Here is a 23,411-nt window from a genome sequence, read left to right as displayed (position 1 = left end):
CACCTTCAGGCCTTCAGTCATTCATTCGATCGTATTTATTGAGCGCTTACTGTGTGCAGAGCACTGGACTAAGCGCTTGGGAAGTACAAGTTGGCAACATATAGAGACGGTCCCTACCCAACAACGGGCTCACAGTCTAGAAGGGGGACGTGCACAGGCCTTGCACTTGGACTTTCATTCTTTATTCGCCCTTCCCCCAGAACTTGTGTTCATATTCCAGCACTTAGAACAGTGCTTTGCTCATAGTAAGCGCTTAATAAATGTCATTATTATTATATCCGTAATTTATTTATATTAATGTCTGCCTTCCTTCTCTAGACTATAAACTTATTGTGGGTGATAATAATGATGGCATTTATTAAGTGCTTACTATGTGCAAAGCACTGTTCTAAGCCCTGGGGAGGTTACAAGGTGATCAGGTTGTCCCACGGGGGGGCTCGCAGTCTTCATCCCCATTTTCCAGATGAGATAACTGGGGCCCAGAGAAGTGAAGTGACTTGCCCAAAGTCACACAGCTGACAATTATAATAATAATGTTGGTATTTGTTGAGCGCTTATTATGTGCAAAACACCGTTCTATGCGCTGGGGAGGTTACAAGGTGATGAGGCTGTCCCACCGGGGACTCACAGTCTTCATCCCCATTTTCCAGATGAGATAACTGGGGCCCAGAGAAGTCAAGTGACTTGCCCAAAGTCACACAGCTGACAATAATAATAATAATGTTGGTATCTGTTGAGCGCTTACTATGTGCAAAACACCGTTCTAAGCGCTGGGGAGGTTACAAGGTGATGAGGCTGTCCCACCGGGGGCTCACAGTCTTCATCCCCATTTTCCAGATAACTGGGGCCCAGAGAAGTCAAGTGACTGGCCCAAAGTCACCCAGCTGACAATTGGCGGAGCTGGGATTTGAACCCATGACCTCTGACTCCAAAGCCCGGGCTCTTTCCACTGAGCCACAGTAGGGAACGTGTCTACCAATTCTGTTATATTGTACGCTCCCAAGCCCTTAGTACAGTGCTCCGTACTCAGTAAGTGCTAAGTACATTTCATCAATTGATCCTAAGGTAGTTGGCCAAGATGGGATGGGTAGGGTAGCTATTAAAAAACCAGGGACACAAAGCGAAAATGCCTCAGTAATTTCCTTCTGTTTGAAAATACGCCAACTTTTGAGCCATCTTAGTTTACTGAGGAGGGAGTGGAGGAAAGCGAGGCCTGGATAGGTTCAGTGAGTCAAAGGGCGCGTCGTCTTTCCGCTTCAACAGGAGAAGGGGCCGGACAGGCCAGAGAGGGACACCTCCGGAGTCCGGCTTCTAAATCGGACGGCTAATCGAGGCGGTACAGGGTGCGAGTTCTGCCCCCTCCACGTTTCTGGTGAATCGATTCGATTTAGGCTGCTACGGGGCCTTTTGTTTCACGTGCACTCTCCCGTGTTTGGTAAGCGTGGACCGCTTGCTGAACCTCTTCCCACACTGAGGACACTCGTAGGGCTTCTCTCCTGTGTGGGTTCGGTGGTGGGCGCTGAAGTGGGAGCTGTTATTAAAGCTTTTCCCACACTCCCCGCAGCGGTAGGGCTTCTCTCCGGTGTGGATCCGCTGATGGGCACAGAAGTAGGAGCTGTTGTTGAACCGCTTCCCGCACTCCTCGCACTTGTAGGGCTTCTCTCCCGTGTGGGTCCTCTGGTGCACGACGAGGCTGGAGCTCTGGTTGAAGCACTTCCCGCACTCCGCGCACTTGTAGGGCTTCTCTCCCGTGTGGATGCGGCGGTGGGCGACGACGTTGGAGCTGTTGCTGAAGCACTTGCCGCAGTCGAGGCATTTGTAGGGCTTCTCGCCCGTGTGGATCCTCCAGTGCCTCATGAGACGGGCCCCGCCACTGAAGCATTTCCCACATTCGCTGCACTTGTGGGGGGCCTCGGGCTGGGGATGAGGCCGACGAGGGATGGGGTGGGAATCGGGAGCGAGGCTTTTCACTTCCGTGCCGCGCCTCTGGCGACCTTTAACTTTTCCCACGTCCTTCTCCCGAGCAGCCATTTCTTTCAGTCTCTGCCCCGCACTTTCCCCGCACTGTGCTCCCGCTCTATGTTCTCCCTCGGGCCCTTTTTCCTGATTAGGACAGCGGGGCCCGTCCCATTCGGAGCTTCCGGACATCATCCTAAGCAGTTCCAGATTCTCGGGAATCTTCCGTTGGGAGTTTTTCTCATTCCCTACGTCCAAACCTGAAATAAGAAACGGAAAATGTAGCAGTCACTCGTTTCCTGCAATGGACGGAAAGACGAGGGAAGAGGATGGTTCTTAAAAGGAGTTAGTTCCCTCATCTGGAAAATGGGGATGAAGACTGTGAGCCCCACGTGGGAAACCCTGATCACCTTGTAACCTCCCCAGCGCTTCGAACAGTTCTTGGCACATGGCAGGCGCTTAACAAATGCCATCATTATTATTATTATTATGACTGTATGTCCCCCAGCGCTTAGAACAGTGCTTGGCACATAGTAAGTGCTTAATAAATGCCACCATTATTATTATTATTGTCATTTGGGCCTCAGTTCCCTCATCTGGAAAATGGGGATGAAGACTGTGAGCCCCACGTGGGAAACCCTGATCACCTTGTAACCTCCCCAGCGCTTCGAGCAGTTCTTGGCACATGGTAGGTGCTTAACAAATGCCATCATTATTATTATTATTATTATTATGATTGTATGTCCCCCAGTGCTTAGAACAGTGCTTGGCACATAGTAAGTGCTTAATAAATGCCACCATTATTATTATTATTGTTATTTGGGCCTCAGTTCCCTCATCTGGAAAATGGGGATGAAGATTGCGAGCCCCACGTGGGAAACCCTGATCACCTTGTAACCTCCCCAGCGCTTAGAACAGTGCTTGGCACATATAATGGGTAGGGACTGTCTCTATATGTTCCCAACTTGTACTTCCCAAGCGCTTAGTACAGTGCTCTGCACATAGTAAGCGCTCAATAAATACAATTGATGATGATGATGATGATAAGCGCTTAATAAATACCACTGTCATTATTATTATTGTGATTGTATGTCCCCCAGTGCTTAAAACAGTGCTTGGCACATAGTAAGCGCTTAATAAATGCCATCATCATCATCATCATTTCGAATTTTAGAGATATTCAGAAACACGAAGATGGAAACTCTCACCCACTTGGGCGCACGCCCATTGTAACTGCTTTTCAGGTGGAAGATTTGAAAATGCTTTTCAAATGTCACATTTACAGGCCTCCAGGAGGCCTTCCCGGACTGAGCCCCTCTCCTCCTCTCCTTTCCTCCCCTCCTCCCCATCCCCCCGGGCCTGCACTTGTATATATTTGTACAGATTTATTACCCTATTTACTTTTCTTGTACATATTTACTATTCTATTTATTTTGTTAATGATGTGCATAGAGCTCTAATTCTATTTGTTCTGACAAATTTGTTCTATTCATAGAATAGACAAATTCTATTTGTTCTGCCCCTCCGCCAAGCTAGCTCTCTTCCTCCCTTCAAGGCCCTGCTGAGAGCCCACCTCCTCCAGGAGGCCTTCCCAGACTGAGCCCCTTCCTTCCTCTCCCCCTCGCCCCCCTCTCCATCCCCCCATCTTACCTCCTTCCCTTCCCCACAGCACCTGTATATATGTATATATGGTTGTACATATTTATTACTCTATTTATTTATTTATTTATTTATTTTACTTGTACATTTCTATCCTATTTATTTTATTTTGTTGGTATGTTTGGTTCTGTTCTCTGTCTCCCCCTTTTAGACTGTGAGCCCGCTGTTGGGTAGGGACTGTCTCTATGTGTTGCCAATTTGTACTTCCCAAGCGCTTAGTACAGTGCTCTGCACATAGTAAGCACTCAATAAATACGATTGATTGATTGATTGATTGACGATGTTGACACCTGTCTCGTTTTGTTTTGTCGTCCGTCTCCCCCTTCTAGACTGTGAGCCCGTTGTTGGGTAGGGACCGTCTCTAGATGTCGCCGACTTGTCCTTCCCAAGCGCTTAGTCCAGTGCTCTGCACACAGTAAGCGCTCAATAAATACGATTGAATGAATATTTACTATTCTATTTATTTTGTTAATAATGTGCATATAGTTCTAATTCTGTTTGTTCTGACGATGTTGACACCTGTGTCTCCATGTTTTGTTTTGTTGTCCATCTCCCCCTTCTAGACTGTGAGCCCGTTGGTGGGTAGGGACCATCTCTAGATGTCGCCGACTTGTCCTTCCCAAGCGCTTAGTCCAGTGCTCTGCACACAGTAAGCGCTCAATAAATACGACTGAATGAATATTTACTATTCTATTTATTTTGTTAATGATGTGCATAGAGCTCTAATTCTGTTTGTTCTGACGATGTTGACACCTGTCTCCATGTTTTGTTTTGTTGTCCGTCTCCCCCTTCTAGACTGTGAGCCCGTTGGTGGGTAGGGACCGTCTCTATATGTTGCCGACCTGTACTTCCCAAGCGCTTAGTCCAGTGCTCTGCACACAGTAAGCGCTCAACAAATACGATTGAATGAATGAATAGGACGTATATTTTAGAATACAAGCATGTCGTCTGAATATACTGAAAGGAAGGATCAGATCCCCTCTAATAATAATAATAATGGCATTTATTAAGCGCTTACTATGTGCAAAGCACTGTACTAAGCGCTTGGGAAGTACAAGTTGGCAACATATAGAGACAGTCCCTACCCAACAGTGGGCTCACAGTCTAAAAGTCACTTCTATAATAATAATAATAATGGTACTTGTTAAGCGCTTACTATGTGCAAAGCACTGTTCTAAGTGCTGGGGAGGTTACAAGGTGATCAGGTGGTCCCACGGGGGGGCTCAAAGTTTTAATCCCCATTTTACAGATGAGGGAACTGAGGCACAGAGAAGTGAAGTGACTTGCCCAAAGTCACACAGCTGACAAGCGGCAGAGCGGGGATTTGAACCCATGACCTCTGACTCCAAAGCCCGGGCTCTTCCCACTGAGCCACGCTGCTTCTCTAGCCTGTAAGCTCATTATGGGAAGGGAATGTGTCTTCATTCTGCTGTACTGCACTCTCTAAATTGCTTAGTACAGTGCTTTGCGCGAGAAGCAGCGTGGCTCAGTGGAAAGAGCCCGGGCTTTGGAATCAGTGGTCGTGGGTTCAAATCCTGGCTCCGCCAATGGTCAGCTGTGTGACTTTGGACAAGTCACTTAACTTCTCTGTGCCTCAGTTCCCTCATCTGTCAAATGGGGATTAAGACTGTGAGCCCCAAGTGGGACAACCTGATCACCTTGTAACCTCCCCAGCGCTTAGAACAGTGCTTTGCACATAGTAAGCGCTTAATAAATGCCATTATTTTATTATTATTATAGGGGATCTGATCCTTCCTTTCAGTATATTCAGACGACATGCTTGACATGATCACTTTGTATCCCCCCAGCGCTTAGAACAGTGCTTTGCACATAGTAAGTGCTTAACAAGTACCATCATTATTATTATTATTATTATAGAAGTGGCTCAAATCAATCAATCAATCGTATTTATTGAGCGCTTACTGTGTGCAGAGCACTGTACTAAGCGCTTGGGAAGTACAAGATGGCAACATATAGAGACAGTCCCTACCCAACAGTGGGCTCACAGTCTCAAATACTATGGATTGATTTATTTCTGGGGTCTGCCTGGGCTCTCGCTTATTTGGAGATCACAGACTGGGAATGGGAAAACCTCCGTAAGGAAGTAGGGTTATATAGCAACTTTCTGAGCTCAGCTAATCCTGCCTGGCAGTCAACGCTGCACCTTCCACGTGACAGATGCTCCATAAAAACTCTTGGATAACAAGGAATTCCGATCCTTTGTTTTCCAGGAACAAGGGGAGGAGAGGGGAACTGTCCAAGGTGGGGCAAGAGATGCTGTTTAGAGGGTTCAAATCTAACCCTTGGATAACTGGCAGTTGTTTGAACGTCATCGTATCCTGCATATTGACACTGTGAAGAATCTGAGCCTCAGACGGTCCTGGGAAGGGTGAGCATGATACGGGGAAACTGAGGCTCAGTGACTTTCGGCCTACAGTGGTCTGCACACAGTAAGTGCTCGATACAGAGAAGCAGCGTGGCTCAGTGGAAAGAGCCCGGGCTTGGGAATCAGAGGTCATGGGTTCAAATCCCAGCTCCGCCAATGGTCAGCTGTGTGACCCTGGGCGCGTCACTTAACTTCTCTGGGCCTCAGTTACCTCATCTGTAAAACGGGGATTAAGACTGAGCCCCACGTAGGACAACCTGATCACCCTGTATCCCTCCCAGTGCTTAGAACAGTGCTTTGCACGTAGTAAGCGCTTAACAAATGCCATTATTATTATTATTATTACAGAAGATCGACTGACTGAGAGTTGGAAGCACAGTCTGGGCCAGACCAGGGTCTCCTGACTCCCAAGCCAGTGCTTTGCTTCCTGTCTATATGTTGCCAACTAGTACTTCCCAAGAGCTTAGTACAGTGCTCTGCACACAGTAAATGCTCAATAAATATGATAGATTGATTGATTGATTTCACATGTTTGTACATATTTATTACTCTATTTATTTATTTATTTTACTTGTACATATCTATTCTATTTATTTTATTTTGTTAGTATGTTTGGTTTTGTTCTCTGTCTCCCCCTTTTAGACTGTGAGCCCACTGTTGGGTAGGGACTGTCTCTATATGTTGCCAATTTGTACTTCCCAAGCGCTTAGTACAGTGCTCTGCACACAGTAAGCGCTCAATATGACTGATTGATTTCACATGTTTGTACATATTTATTACTCTATTTATTTTACTTGTACATATCTATTCTATTTATTTTATTTTGTTAGTATGTTTGGTTTTGTTCTCTGTCTCCCCCTTTTAGACTGTGAGCCCACTGTTGGGTAGGGACTGTCTCTAGATGCTGCCAACTTGGGCTTCCCAAGCGCTTAGTCCGGTGCTCTGCACACAGTAAGCGCTCAATATGATAGATTGATTGATTTCACATGTTTGTACATATTTATTACTCTATTTATTTTACTTGTACATATCTATTTATTTTATTTTGTTAGTATGTTTGGTTTTGTTGTATGTCTCCCCTTTTTAGATTGTTCACCCTCTGTTGGGTAGTGACTGTCTCTAGATGCTGCCAACTTGGACTTCCCAAGCGCTTAGTCCAGTGCTCTGCACACAGTAAGCGCTCAATAAATATGATAGATTGATTGATTTCACATGTTTGTACATATTTATTACTCTATTTATTTTACTTGTACATATCTATTCTATTTTTATTTTGTTAGTATGTTTGGTTTTGTTCTCTGTCTCCCCCTTTTAGACTGTTCACCCTCTGTCGGGTAGGGACCGTCTCTAGATGTTGCCAACTTGGGCTTCCCAAGCGCTTAGTCCGGTGCTCTGCACACAGTAAGCACTCAATAAATGACTGATTGATTGATTCCCAAGCACTGAGTCCAGTGCTTAACCACTCAATAAATACGATTGATTGATTGATTCCCAAGCACTTAGTCCAGTGCTCTGCACCCAGTAGGCGCTCAATAAATCCGATTGATTGATTCCCAAGCACTTAGTCAAGTGCTCTGCACACAGTAAGCGCTCAATAAATACGACTGATTGATTGACTTCACAAGGTTAGATCCTAGAAGAGAAAAACCCTTACCAGTGTGGCTTGGGGACAGAGTTGGGGCACTGTGGTTGCCGGGTCTCTGAGTTAACAACTTCTTGACCTCCACGCCGTCAGCGGCGAAGTCCTCTGCCCCAGCCGCTTCTGCAAATCCTCCGTAGCCCCGGCCCCGCTGTTCTGGAGCCCCAGCAGGACCCCCCACCTCTCTGGGCCAAGCCCCTAGGACATCAGTGGGGCGGGCAGCAGCCTGGGCCCTCATCAGGACGTCCATCTCCTCGTAGAAGAGACACGTGTCTGGCACCCGGCCTCGCCTTACTTTGCGGTAGCTGGCCTGGAGACCCTTGAACTTGGTCCGACACTGCTCCGGGGTGCGGAGGAATCCGCGTTTCCGCAGGCGCTCCGCCACGGGCCCGTACACCTGGCCGCTCCGCTGACTGGGCCGCCCTGTTTCCAACACCTGGGACTCGATGAGAATGGTGAGGAGGGTCTTGGTTTCCTCATAACTCCAGTGCACACCTGCCACCAAGGGAGAGTCAGTGTCTTCTCCCCACATTTCCCCACATTTCTATCCTATTTATTTTATTTTGTTGGTATGTTTGGTTCTGTTCTCTGTCTCCCCCTTTTAGACTGTGAGCCCACTGTTGGGTAGGGACTGTCTCTATGTGTTGCCAATTTGTACTTCCCAAGCGCTTAGTACAGTGCTCTGCACATAGTAAGCGCTCAATAAATACGATTGATTGATTGATTGATTGATTGATTCTCCGAGTCAGCCCTCTTTTCCCCGGCTCCCTCCCTCTTCTGCGTCACCTATGTACGCACTTGCAACTTGCGCCTGTCTCCGTGTTTTGTCGCCCGTCTCCCCCTTCCACACCGTGAGCCTGTTGTTGGGTAGGGACCATCTCTCTCTGTTGCCGACCTGGCCTTCCCAAGCGCTTAGTCCAGTGCTCTGCACACAGTAAGCGCTCAATAAATACGACTGAATGAACTGTGACCTCTGGGAATTTGATATCTGCCCCACCCTCAACCCCACAGCACTTAGATTCATATCTTCAAGTTCCAATAAGTGATTTATTCATCATCATCATCATCGTCAATCGTATTTATTGAGCGCTTACTGTGTGCAGAGCACTGGACTAAGCGCTTGGGAAGTACAAGTTGGCAACATCTAGAGACAGTCCCTACCCAACAGTGGGCTCACAGTCTAGAAGGGGGAGACAGAGAACAAAACCAAACATACTAACAAAATAAAATAAATAGAATAGCTATGTACAAGTAAAATAAATAAATAATAAATAAATAAATAAATAAATATCTGCCCCACCCTCAACCCCACAGCACTTAGATTCATATCTTCAAGTTCCAATAAGTGATTTATTTATCATCATCATCATCATCATCAATCGTATTTATTGAGCACTTACTGTGTGCAGAGCACCGTACTAAGCGCTTGGGAAGTACAAGTTGGCAACATCTAGAGACAGTCCCTACCCAACAGTGGGCTCACAGTCTGAAAGGGGGAGACAGAGAACAAAACCAAACATACTAACAAAATCAAATAACTAGAATAGCTATGTACAAGTAAAGTAAATAAATAAATAAATATCTGCCCCACCCTCAACCCCACAGCACTTAGATTCATATCTTCAAGTTCCAATAAGTGATTTATTCATCATCATCATCATCAATCGTATTTATTGAGCGCTTACTGTGTGCAGAGCACTGGACTAAGCGCTTGGGAAGTACAAGTTGGCAACATATAGAGACAGTCCCTACTCAACAGTGGGCTCACAGTCTAAAAGGGGGAGACAGAGAACAAAACCAAACATACTAACAAAATAAAATAAATAGAATAGATATGGACAAGCAAAATAAATAGAGTAGCAAATATGCACAAACATATATACATATACACAGGTGCAGTGGGGAAGGGAAGGAGGTAAGATCGGGGGGATGGAGTTAATGCCTGTTTCCCCCCTTTAGACTGTAAGCTCAGTGTGGGCAGGGAACGTGTCTATGAACTCTGTTGTACTGTACTTTCCCAAGTGCTTAGTACAGTGCTCTACACGCAGTAAGCACTCAAATACCACTGGTGATGATGATGATTCCTAATTCCTCGGCCCCTTTCACCTCAGCAGTTCCTCTTCTCCTATGGCCCCCTCACGTCCCCACCCCATTACATCTCAATTTGCTTTTTAACTCTTCTGCTACGTCTACCTAGTCAGGGCTTCCCCTCCTGCCCTCTCATATACCCCGTTGGTGGTCCTTTCTCCCAGTTCAATTTCTTCCTTTCTTTACACAGTTCACCGTCTCTCGCTGGGCACCTGTAATGTCTCTGTACGTGGCAGAGATCGAATACAATCCCGATCTCCTGTCTCCTATCCCACACCTACACCCATTAGAGGGTAAGAGGGTAAGCTCCACACCTACATCCATTAGAGAGTAAGCTCCTTGGGAGCCGGGGACTCCTTTTTGCATTTTTTCTGTACTTTCCCCAAGTTCTCAGTGCACTGAACTCAGCTACCTCTCAGCACATACCCTTACCATTACTCCTTCCGTTGGATTTTCTGTTTCCATTTTATGCTAAAGTTCCGGGGAAAAAAAAGAAAGAAATCCTTACCAGGGCGGTTTGGGGATAGCGTTGGAGGGCTGGGGCTCCTGGACTCCTGATAAAGCTGTTCGCCTCCCGTTTCATTTCCGTCAGAATCGTCCAACTCGACCTCTTCTTCGGCCTTTATCTGCTCCCAGCCTCTGTTTCCCTGCCCGACGGCCTCAGCCCCTCTTTGCCCCCGGGGAGGTGCCACGGCCAGACTTCCCGGGGCGGGCACGGCGGCTTCAGGGTTCAGCAAGGCATCCATCTCTTCATAGAAGGCGCAGGAATCGGACGCGTGGCCGTTCCGCACTTTGCGGTAGCTGGCCCGGAGGCCTTTGAACTTGGTCCGGCACTGCTCCGGCGAACGGAGGAAGCCACAGTCCCGCAGTTGTTCAGCCACGGACACGTACACTTGGCTGTCTCGTGGAAAGGTTCGGAGTTTCTCATAAAACCGGGTCTTGCGGAGGATCTTCAGGAAGGTTTGGGTTTCCTCGTAACCCCAGTTCACACCTGCAAATCTCCTTCCCTCCTGGCAGCTCCCGTTTTTCCGTTCCCTCCTTGCTGGGATCCTCTCAGCTTGCGCTCGCTCCTCACCTGCTCTGGAGCAGTTTAGGAGCTCCGGTCCCTGGAAGTCCTGGAGATCCGGGATCCACGGGTCTTCCCTTCGCTCCCGCACGGAGATCACACTGGAATTAGGGACTGGAAACTCTCCTTATGGGGAAGCAAACAGGAGACATGTCGGCAACAGGATCTCCCTTGAACTCGGTGCCCGCACCCTTAACTACCAGATGCAAGTAGGATCAGGAGGAAAGCGTTACAGGGAGACCTTCTGGGAAGATCCAATAAAATGGAGAAGAGGGAAAGGACTCATGGAAGGAGATGTGAACTCGATCACAAAGGTACTGGGCAGTGAGATGGTGCTTGGGCAGAAGGAGATCCATAAGGACCTCTGTCAGAGATATCTTCCAGAATAGGGTCTAGGATCATCCTGTCTTTGTACACCTGGCCCACTATCCATGGCTCTTCCCTTGGAAGGCCAGGGTGGGGGTGTTGTCTACAGTGGTGGGATTTTGAACGATCTTTTGTGGCAAGAGATGTGGGAGAAGAAAATCTCGCACTGGTTTTCCTCGGGGACTGAGGACTTCAGAAGCTCCTGGAGGGGGAGAGGAATCCTTACCCACTGAAACCCGGCCTCCACAATTTTCCCGCTTGATGTCTCTGTTTCTGGCCCCCTGGGCAGGGTCTCGGTGCTCCCAGTCTTCCTCCGAGAAGGACAAACCCGGATCCTTCAATGATAATGACTTCTGGAATGAATATTCAGCAAGATTACTTTTCCTCTCTCAAGGATTCCCACTGTCCCCCAAAATATTCCAGATTCCTGAGGCAGCCAGTGTCCCTATCTCCCATTCCAATAACCTCACCAACACCTTTGGTGATAACGTGGAAATCATTAGGTTTGTGCACCCACAAAGGACTCCTTTACCTCCCCAACTCCCTTCTATCCCTCCGGCCGTTCTCTCAGACTTAACTGGGTCTCAGACCTATTTGTTTTCCAAAATCTAGCCCCTCTATCTGTGCCTCTGACCCCAACCAACCCCTTTCACCTTCTCAAAAAATCTGTGCCCGCTTCTTCCTTCCCTAAATGCCATTTTCAACCACTCGCTCTTAGATGGCTACTTCTCCTCTGTCTCCAAACATTTCAGATCTCCCTTTTGCTAAAACGACCTTCTTTGAATCTTTCTGCCTCTTCCAGCTAACGCTCCATCTCCTGTTCCTCTCCAAACTCCTAGTCTGCACTGTGTACAACCACCGCCTTCCCTTCCTCCCTCCAATGTCTTTCTTGACCTTCGGCAATCAGGCTTCTGCTAACTTTGCTCTACTGCCCAAGGTCTTTCTTATCAAATCTAATGGGCTCTAGCTTGCTCTAATCCTCCTTAACATCTTGGTTGTCCCTGGAAATGCTCCTCAACCTTGGTTTTTGCTGATCTGGTTCTCTCCCGGTTCTCCTCCTGTTGCTCTAGCCACTCCTCCTCGGTCTCTTTCGCTTGCTTTCCCTCCGCCTCTCACCCCTTAACTCCCTCACTTTTCTCAGTTTATAGTCACTCTCTCAGCGAACACAACAGCTCCACTTTCTTCAGATACCACCCCTATGTGAGTGACTCCTAAATCTAGATTGCTAGCCCTGACTTCTCATCTTCTTTGTAATCCTGCATTTCCTCGTACCGTCAAGACATCTCCATGTGGACGTCCTGCTAGAACTCCGCATCTGCTTTCTCGAACCCACTCTTCCTCTTGACTTTCCCATCAACCTCCCTGGAGGTGCGACTTCAGCATTGTCACTGACTCACCGCCGCCTTTTAACGCCCCACATTTAATCTATCATTCTTTCTCCTGCTAGCACTCTGTAAATTCCTCAACTTTGCCTGTCTCCCCCATTGGATTGTGAGCCCCTTTAGGGCAGGGACTGTGTCTTTAACTTCTGTACGCACTTCAAACGGTGTCCTACACTCAGCGGGTGCTCAATAAATAACACGACTGACGACTGAATTTCCTTCATTCCGCTAGACCTCAGCTCCCCTGAACACCCATCTTCTCAGGTAACACCCACCCAACTGCTCTCAACACTTATGGTTGCTAACAGTAACACTTATGCTAATTCTTGATCTATTAACGTACAATTACTTACCTATTTAATCTTCCATACTTTTACTATAAGTGTGGTATTTGTTACGCATTTACTATGTGCCAAGGATGGTACTAAGTGCTGGGGAAGATATAAGTTAATCAGGTTGGACCCAACCCCATCACATGTGGGGCTCACACTCTAAATAGGAGGGAGACCGGGTTCCCAATTTAAAGATCAGGAAACTGAGGGGCAGGGAATTTAAGCGACTTGCCTAAGGTTACACAGCAGGCAAATGGCAGAACCAGAATTCTCCTCCAAGTATTATTATTTTTATTATTAATAACAGCCGCCATAAAATGTGTCTATGGCATACACCCACGTGGGACAACCCTGATCACCTTGTATCCCCCCCCCAGCGCTTAGAACAGTGCTTGGCACATATAAGCGCTTAATAAATACCATCGTCATTATTATTATTGTGACTGTATGTCCCCCAGCGCTTAGAACAGTGCTTGGCACGTAGTAAGCGCTTAATAAATGCCATCATCATCATCTATCAGTCTTCCTCCCTTAGACCGTAAGTTCCCTGAGGACAGGGACTGGGTCTTTGTCGCATTTTCCCAAGCATTTAATACGGTGCTCTGCGCACAGCAAGCGTTTAATAACTAAGGAAGATTGATGGCACAGATGAGCCACAAAGTGCCATTTGCCCCAGGCGGGGCCCCGTGGCTCCGTCCTGGGGTGTGGCTCAGAGGCAATCCTGCATGCCGGTGGGATAAAGGAAACCCGTGGCTTAGGTCAGGAAAGTTAAGGTGAGAGAAAGAGGGATGACATTGTGACTTGAGAAGCACATAACCCTAAAGGATGGACCCGGTCGGATGAGAGAGAGGAACGAGGAAAGAAAAGACGTGTCCTCAGACCCAGGGGCTTTAGGAGAATTGACGGCACACCTGACAACTGGGAGTGAGAAGTGTCGGTGGCATGTCCTGGTCCATGAAGCTTTCTTCGTCAAAGGGGGCTGGAAGCTGAGGAGAAGGAGGAGGAGGTGGAGCTAAGGGAAGGAGAAAAGAACCATCAGCATGATCGTTCTCCGACTTTCTTCACAGAGGTGCCACATGCTTTGCAGGGGAGTGATCATCCTGATTGCTAAAGCCATGCCAGAGTAGAAGACTACCACAACATTGGTGCCCATTCCCTGTCCAGGGGCACACACCCATGGGAAGGTTGAGGCCTGACGCATCAAGGATGCGGCTCTCCCACGCTGTCGGCACCTCTCTCCCAAGAGCTGAGCCCGCCACTGCCAGATGCGTCACGGCTCTCCTCGGAAGGGGCTGGGAGAGGGACCCGTGCAGGGGGAAGACTGTGCCCAGTGGGACAGAAGGAAGAGAAGGAGATCCAAGCTGCCATTTGGGTCAGGACTCTCACCCCCGCAGCACCGAGAAAGCCAGCTACATGGAGTCAAGCCGTGCCAGTGGTGGACGCGGAGTATGTAAATGGAAGTTACAGTGACTAGGTGGAGCCAGGAATGTGGGTGGGACATTTGGCAGCCGACAAAAATTTTGCTGGGCCGAACCATTTTCCCCAAACCCTTCCAACCCCACTCTCCTAGGCTACTGGCACCTACAAACCCCCAGAGAGCTATGCTTTTCCCCCAGCCATTTTGCTTCTCACCGGTCCCCTGCAGAGGGAAGGGCTGCTGGGGGTCGCGGTACTGCAGTCCTGACGGTCCCACACGCGGACTCTGCCCCTTCTTCTTCCTCTGGGACGTCCCCTCCGGCCGGGCATCTTCTTCCTTCAGCTGGAATCTCACCGCCTCCCGGTCTACTCCCCTGGGGGCCAGCTCCTCCGAGAGCATTTCCTGGCCCTGCACCCGGACCGTGACCTGCGAATCATCCCCGTCCCCCGTCACTGCCCGGAATCCCGGGACGGTGCGAGGCCCAGCAGAGGAAAGGCCCGCCGTGAACACATGGAGGAAAGGGGAATTCAGAGTTTCATCCCATTCATGGGGCAGCAGGGAGCGGGGGGGGAGGATGTTGGGAAAGGTTGCACAGGAATCCTCAGAGGGACCCCTCACATGACTCTGATCAGTTCTTGTTAGTAGACATTAAAACCCACATCACCAACCCAGCAACAATCAATCAATCAATCGTATTTATTGAGCACTGACTGTGTGCAGAGCGCTGGACTAAGCGCTTGGGAAGTACAAGTTGGCAACATATAGAGACGGTCCCTACCCAACAGTGGGCTCACAGTCTAGAAGGGGGAGACAGAGAACAAAACCAAACATATTAACAAAATTAAATAAGTAGAATAGATATGTACAAGTAAAATAAATAGAGTAATAAATACGTACAAACATATATACATATATACAGGAATCATTGAACTGTCCGTCTTCTCTATATTCTGCCCTATCTGTAATTTATTCTAACGCCTGTCTTTCACTCTACACTGTGGGAAGTCTCTTGTGGGTAGAGGTCGTGACTACCGACCCTATTTATACTGAACTCTTCCCAGCATTTAGTACAGTGCCCTACGAACTGTAAACCCTCGATACGTACCCCTTATCGACGGATTAACAGCGCTGAGTGGGGAGTCAGAAACAACACGGGGCAGGGAAGGGGTTGAAAGAGAAATGGAGATAGATTATGAGGATGAAGAGCGACGAAGATAGCGCCTTTCCCTTCCCACAAAACATACCCAGGAAAGGGGCACAGTCTGCCAGCACAGGAGCTCTAACCTCTCCCACCCCCCAAATGCTTTTTTCAGCATCCCGGCATTCCTACTGATTTCTCAGCATTCCTTGATTATCTTCTCCTTCTGTATCAGAAGGGGAGTCATCAACTGATTCCGAATTCAAGTTACCACACGAGACAACGAAAAAATTAAATCATCCCGGTATTGCTCTCCCAGATAAAGTGCTCAAGCCAGAAGTCTTTTCCCAGTAATATCCTCAACCAGCTGAATAGCTTTCACAGTGAAACATACAGCACTTCTGATCACTAAGCGCTTAGTACAGTGCTCTGCACATAGTAAGCGCTCAATAAATACGATTGATGATGAATTCAAGATCGCACTGCACAACTCTCTGAGACATATTCTAAACCATCCGCTCTCACCCAGCCTTACTGTTGCATTGTTCTGGTAGAAACAGGAACTTTTTTTAGAGCGAGTTCAGGCAGGGCATATCTATTCTATTTATTTGATTTTGTTAGTCTGTTTGGTTTTGTTCTCCGTCTCCCCCTTTTAGACTGGGAGCCCACTGTTGGGTAGGGACTGTCTCTAGATGTTGCCAATTTGCACTTCCCAAGCGCTTAGTACAGTGCTCTGCACATAGTAAGCGCTCAATAAATACGATTGATGATGATGATGATGAGGGCAATCAGGCTCCCGATGGCATCTTTTCTGAAGTCCTGCCAGCCAAGTCTCTTTTTAGATTTTTCTCCAGTTTTCTCATTTTCACTCTCAAATTCATGGGTATTCAGGCTGCTTCAATTTACCCAAACTTCTTCCTGTAATGATGCTCTCAAAAGAACTTATCCTGGGGAGATCTCTACACTTCAGGCTATGTGAAAGGACTGACTTGGCCTTATAATAGGCGGCCTTATTTCAGACACAATTTTTTTCATTCTAAAAAAAAGTTACCGCATGAGACAACGAAAAAATTAAATCATCCCGGTATTGCTCTCCCAGATAAAGTGCTCAAGCCAGAAGTCTTTTCCCAGTAATATCCTCAACCAGCTGAATAGCTTTCACAGTGAAACATACAGTACTTCTGATCACTAAGCGCTTAGTACAGTGCTCTGCACACAGTAAGCGCTCAATAAATACGACTGAATGAATCACCATGCCTTTTAATTCCTTCAAAACTGGTTTCGGCGTCAGTTCTGTGTGTAAATGTATTTCCAGAGTGACCTGCTTCCAGTGCTCCCTTTGTTTTAGTAAACTGCACGTCCCACTCTCATGATCTGAAAAACAGTTCTTTTTTTTTTTTTTGCATTTTTCTCTAGCAAAAAGGATTGGAATGATATACTGAACTGCAAAAAGTCATTTTCCAAAGTAGTTTTTCATGTCAAATTGTCACAGTTCCCATCCAAAGGAAAAGCAGCCCAGTCTACTGGGAAAAGTACCGAGCAGAGACGAGGGAGATGGAGATTCTAGTCCTGAATATTCAGGTTTAAAGCAGGAATAATACTCCCTGAGCCTCCCAACCTCCCCCAGAAAGTGTGGGGATAAAATAAGACTAGTCATAGGTTCCTACTGAATGGCAGGGACAAGCGTGAGAGAGTCGGCCCAGGGGAATTTGGAAAAAGTGCTTAACAATTGCCACTATTATTATTATTATTATTATTAAATAATGGTAATACTTATTGGATACAACCAATGTGCCAAAAGCCAGGCAGAAATAAACATGTATAGCTGATGCCCAATGGTACAAATTAAAATAGGCACTGAGGGATTACCACCCACCTTGGATCAATCTGGAAAATGGGGATGAAGACTGTGAGCCTCCTGAGGGACCTGTATATATGTACCTGTATGTAGTATTTATTACTCTATTGATTTATTTATTTTAATTGTACATATTTATTCCATTTATTTTATTTTGTTAATATGTTTTTTGCTCTCTGTCTGCCCCTTCTAGACTGTGAGCCCACCGTTGGGTAGGGACTGTCTCTCTCTGTTGCCACCTTGGACTTCCCAAGCGCTTAGTACAGTGCTCTGCACACAATAAGCGCTCAATAAATACGACTGAATGAAATGAATGGAAAAAAGAGTGGCAAGAGGACCAGTGAGAAACCCATCGTGGCTAGCGACCACCCTCTATTGCCACGGTTGGTGGGAGTCATCTGCTCTTCCTCGGGGAGAGAGAAAAGTGGCAGATGCAAGTGCACGAGTTCAGTAGCCAACCAAACCTCCTTGCTGCATTCATTAACATCATCAATCGTATTTACTGAGCGCTTACTTACTGTACTAAGCGCTTGACACCGATCAACAATTGACAAGGGGGCCTAGGTAGCTGGAAACCGCGCCCAGAAGCAGTTTCCAGGGTGGAAGCCACCCATTCAGAGCCCAATTCCCTTCTCATTGAACGCCGAATCCCCTTCTACCCTGGCCTTCAGATAAGAAGTTTCATGGTCGATGCAAAACGGCCCTTCCTGCCAATAACCCTTTGGAGTTTTGTCCATCTCTAGCTCCCCTGCTTTTTTTTTTTCCCCCAAAATGCGAATTCCCTCCCGTCGCACCAGTAATTTGCAGGAACTTAAATAAAACCCCTGCAATATTGTACAGCTGACTCCTAAATGTTCTGTGGTCAACTAATTTGGGCTGTGGGAGGAGATTCCCACAGATTTCCCCACAGCACCTGTATATATGTTTGTACATATTTAGATTTATTACTCTATTTATTTAACTTGTACAAATCTATTCTATTTATTTTATTTTGTTAGTATGTTTGGTTTTGTTCTCTGTCTCCCCCTTTTAGACTGTGAGCCCGCTGTTGGGTAGGGACTGCCTCTATATGTTGCCAACTTGTACTTCCCAAGCACTTAGTACGGTGCTCTGCACACAGTAAGCGCTCAATAAAGATGATTGATGATGATGATGATGATTAACACCGATCAACAATTGACAAGGGGGCCTAGGTAGCTGGAAACCGCGCCCAGAAGCAGTTTCCAGGGTGGAAGCCACCCATTCAGAGCCCAATTCCCTTCTCATTTAACGCCGAATCCCCTTCTACCCTGGCCTTCAGATAAGAAGTTTCATGGTCGATACAATATGGCCCTTCCTGCCAATAACTCTTTGGACTTTTGTCCATCTCTAGCTCCCCTGCTTTTTTTTTTCCCCCCACAATGTGAATTCCCTCCCGTCGCACCAGTAATTTGCAGGAACTTAAATAAATCCCCGCAATATTGTACAGCTGACTCCTAAATGTTCTGTGGTCAACTAATTTGGGCTGTGGGAGGAGATTCCCCACAGATTTCCCCACAGCACCTGCATATATGTATATGTTTGTGCATATCTATTACTCTATTTATTCATTTATTTTACTTGTACATATCTATTCTATTTATTTTATTTTGTTAGTACGTTTGGTTTTGTTCTGTCTCCCCCTTTTAGACTGTGAGCCCACTGTTGGGTAGGGACTGTCTCTGTATGTTGCCAACTTGGACTTCCCAAGCGCTTAGTCCGGTGCTCTGCACACAGTAAGCGCTCAATAAATACGATTGATTGATTGACTGATTCCTGGGATTCTGCACACCCACAGTCCCCTGGGGTTAGGGTCGGGTGTGAATCATCATCATCAATCGTATTTATTGAGCGCTTACTATGTGCAGAGCACTGTACGAAGCGCTTGGGAAGTACAAATTGGCAACATCTAGAGACAGTCCCTACCCAACAGTGGGCTCACAGTCTAAAAGGGGGAGACAGAGAACAAAACCAAACATAGTAACAAAATAAATTAGAATAGATATGTACAAGTAAAATAAATTCCTAGAAGAGTCCAGAAGTCCACATGAAACTAAGTGGAGGCTAAAAGGGCCTTTGGGCATTGGCAATTCGGCCCACCCTCAACCCCACAGCATTTACGGACGCAACTTCGTCGGTCTCCCCCTCTAGACTCTAAGCTCCTCGCGGGTCTGCAGCGCGACACCAACTCTGTCGTACCCTCCCAGGTGCTTAGTACAGCACCCAATAAATCTGACCGATTGATCGACACAATGCCAAGGCTGCCCACGCTTTTCCAGATCGCATCACCCTCCTCTGTGAGCGCTACGGCTCCCCTCCCTGCTTCAGCACTGTTCCAGCGCTTAGAACAGTGCTTTGCCCATAGTAAGCGCTTAATGAATGGTATCATTTACTTTTATTGAAAATAAAATATTTGAGATGAAAATAAAATAATTTTCAGCAGGAGGAACTGCCTAACGGAAGGTCAGGTCAGAAGCTGATCATCATCCGGGTCTTTTATCATCAATCGTATTTATTGAGCGCTTACTGTGTGCAGAGCACTGTACTATCCTCATCTGAGGGGAAACCGAGCCCCAAATGATTATTTTTATTTGCCCGAGCCAAGTCTGTGAGGCAGCCAGCGACTTGCAGCCTTTCGTTGTCCCAACCCCCGAGGCCTCTCAATGACTTCACATCTCACGTCGCTTCCTCTGGGAACAGAGCGGGATTTCCCCCCCCCTTCTAATAATGATAATAATAATGACGGTATTTGTTAAGCACTTACTATGTGCCAAGCACTGTTCTAAGCGCTGGGGGGATACAAGGTGATCAGGTTGTCCCACGGGGGGCTCACAGTCTTCATCCCCATGCTCCAGATGGGGGAACTGAGGCCCAGGGAAGTGAAGTGACATGCCCAAAGTCACACAGCTGACAAGTGGTGGTGTCAGTGTGGCTTAGCGGAAATAATAATAATAATAATGATAATGATGGCATTTGTTAAGCGCTTACTATGTGCCAAGCACTGTTCTAAGCGCTGGGGGGATACAAGGTGATCAGGTTGTCCCACGGGGGGCTCACAGTCTTCATCCCCATGCTCCAGATGGGGGAACTGAGGCCCAGGGAAGTGAAGTGACATGCCCAAAGTCACACAGCTGACAAGTGGCGGTGGCGGTGTCAGTGTGGCTTAGTGGAAATAATAATAATAATAATAATGATGGCATTTGTTAAGCGCTTACTATGTGCAAAGCACTGTTCTAAGCGCTGGGGGGATACAAGGTGATCAGCTTGTCCCACGAGGGGCTCACAATCTTCATCCCCATGTTCCAGATGGGGGAACTGAGGCCCAGGGAAGTGAAGTGACATGCCCAAAGTCACACAGCTGACAAGTGGCGGTGTCAGTGTGGCTTAGCAGAAATAATAATAATAATAATAATAATAATGATGGCATTTGTTAAGCGCTTACTATGTGCAAAGCACTGTTCTAAGCGCTGGGGGGGGATACAGGGTGATCAGGTTGTCCCACGGGGGGCTCACAGTCTTCATCCCCATTTTACAGATGAGGTCACCGAGGCTCCGAGAAGTGAAGTGACTTGCCCAAGGTCACACAGCAGCCGTGTGGCGGAACCGGCATTCGAACCCATGACTTCAGACTCCAAAGCCCGGGCTCTTTCCCACTGAGCCACGAGCCCGGCCTTGGGAGTCAGAGGTCATGGGTTCTAATCCCGGATTCATTCAATCGTATTTACTGAGCGCTTACTGTGGGCAGGGCACTGTACTAAGCGCTTGGGAAGTACAAGTCGGCAACACCTAGAGACGGTCCCTACCCAACAACGGGTTCACAGTCTAGAAGGGGGGAGTAAGACAACAAAACAAAACACGGAGACGGGTGTCAAAATCTACCTCCTTCCCCTCCCCACAGCACTTGTATATATTTGTACAGATTTATTACTCTACTTATTTTACCTGTACATATTTACTATTCTATTTATTTTGCTAATGATGTGCATTTAGTTTTAATTCTATTTGTTCTGACGATTTGGACACCTGTCTCCGTGTTTTGTTTTGTCGTCTGTCTCCCCCTTCTAGACTGTGAGCCCGTTGGTGGGTAGGGACCGTCTCTATATGTGTTCGACTTGTACTTCCCAAGCACTTAGTACAGTGCTCCGCACACAGTAAGCGCTCAATAAATACGACTGAATGAATGCAAATCGTCAGAACAAATCTGCTGCGTGGCCTTGGGCAAGTCACTTCTCTGGGCCTCAGCTCCCTCATCTGTAAAATGGGGATGAAGACTGTGAGCCCCATGTGGGACAACCTGATGACCGTGTATCTATCCCAGCGCTTAGAACAGTGCTGGGCACATAGAGAAGCAGCGTGACTCGATGGAAAGAGCCCGGGCTTTGGAGTCAGAGATCATGGGTTCAAGTCCCGGCTCTGCCAATCGTCAGCTGTGTGACTTTGGGCAGGTCACTTAACTTCTCTGTGCCTCAGTGACCTCATCTGTAAAATGGGGATGAAGACTGTGAGCCCCCAGTGGGACAACCTGATCAGCTTTTTGAGAAGCAGCGTGGCTCAGTGGAAAGAGCCCGGGCTTTGGAGTCAGAGGTCACGGGTTCAAATCCCAGCTCCGCCAACTGTCAGCTGTGTGGCTTTGGGTAGGTCACTTCACTTCTCTGGGCCTCAGTGACCTCATCTGTAAAATGGGGGTTAAAACTGTGAGCCCCCAGTGGGACAACATGATCAGCTTTTTGAGAAGCAGAGTGGCTCAGTGGAAAGAGCCTGGGCTTTGGAGTCAGAGGTCACGGGTTCAAATCCCGGCTCCGCCAACTGTCAGCTGTGTGACTTTGGGCAAGTCACTTCTCTGTGCCTCAGTGACCTCATCTATAAAATGGGGATTAAAACTGTGAGCTCCCCGTGGGACAACCTGATCACCTTGTAACCTCCGCAGCACTTACAACAGTGCTTTGCACATAGTCATCACTTAGTAAGGAGAAGCAGCGGGGCTCAGTGGAAAGAGCCTGGGTTTTGGAGTCAGAGGTCATGGGTTCAAATCCTGGCTCCGCCAGTAGTCAGCTGGGTGACTTTGGGCAAGTCACTTCACACTTCTCTGGGCCCCTCTGGAAAATGGGCATGAAGACCGTGAGCCCCCCGTGGGCCAACCTGATCACCTTGTAACCTCCCCAGCGCTTAGAACAGTGCTTTGCATCATCATCATCAATCATATTTACTGAGCGCTTACTGTGTGCAGAGCACTGGACTAAGCGCTTGGGAAGTACAAGCTGAGACAGTCCCTACCCAACAGTGGGCTCACAGGCTAGCACCTAGTAGGGGCACTAGAACAGTGCTTTGCACATAGCAAGCGCTTAATAAATGCCATTATTAGTAGTAGTAGTTGCAGTAGGAAGCGCTTAGCATTAGAACCCGCGAGCTGTGCTTCCCAAGCCCGGGCTCTTTCCGTTCTCACCCAATGCCTGGGTCTCCGGGGCTCCCCGTGCCAGGCCTCCAGCAGCGTCACGGCCTCCTCCCCGCTCCGGGGGTGCTGCTCTCGCACCCAGGTCCGGCTGTCCTCGGGCAGGGCGGTCAGGAGCTGCTCCAGCACCAGCGACTCCAGGATCTGCTCCTTGGTGCGGAGGTCGGGCCTCAGCCAGCCGCTGCACAGGGCCCGGAGAATCTGCAGGGCGTCCCGGGGGCCGGAGGACTCCTGGTAGCGGAACTGCCTGAAGCGAAGGCGGCAGGCCTCGGCCCGGGCCCGGGCGGCCGGCCTCTCCCCGGACGACGCCTCGGACGGCCGTCGCACCCAGGGCCCCAAGGCCGCGCCGAGCTGCGAAGCCGCCATGGTCGCCGGAGGCCCTGCCTCCTTCGGCCGGTCCCTGAGGAAAGGACTTTATTTTATTAACAGGTCTTGTTCCGTCGGCTGTCTCCCCCTTCTAGACCGGGAGCCCGCTGTTGGGTAGCGACCGTCTCTATCGGTTGCCGACTCGGACTTCCCAAGCGCTTAGTCCGGCGCTCTGCACACAGTAAGCGCTCAATAAATACGATTGAATGAATGCATGAATGAATGAATGAATGTGAGCCCGCTGTTGGGTAGGGACCGTCTCCATAAGTTGCCGACTTGGACTTCCCAAGC

General features: G+C 48.0%; 1 protein-coding gene across 1 annotated transcript in view; it reads right to left on the bottom strand.

Annotated features, from left to right (window-relative positions):
• Nucleotides 1-1,126: 1,126 nt before the first annotated feature.
• Nucleotides 1,127-23,411, bottom strand: part of LOC119934017 (zinc finger and SCAN domain-containing protein 29-like) — a 59,408-nt gene continuing 37,123 nt past the window's right edge. Inside the window, exons 9-10 of the mRNA XM_038753362.1 lie at nucleotides 5,730-5,736; nucleotides 1,127-1,902 (exon numbers count right to left, since the gene is read on the bottom strand). Of these exons, the coding sequence (XP_038609290.1) occupies nucleotides 1,396-1,902; nucleotides 5,730-5,736 (514 nt within the window). The 3' untranslated portion in view covers nucleotides 1,127-1,395. The remainder of the gene's footprint in view (nucleotides 1,903-5,729; nucleotides 5,737-23,411) is intronic.

This window comes from Tachyglossus aculeatus, chromosome 11 (assembly GCF_015852505.1).
Source record: "Tachyglossus aculeatus isolate mTacAcu1 chromosome 11, mTacAcu1.pri, whole genome shotgun sequence".
In the NCBI taxonomy this organism is placed as follows: domain Eukaryota; kingdom Metazoa; phylum Chordata; class Mammalia; order Monotremata; family Tachyglossidae; genus Tachyglossus; species Tachyglossus aculeatus.
This window is presented reverse-complemented; position numbering and strand designations above follow the sequence as displayed.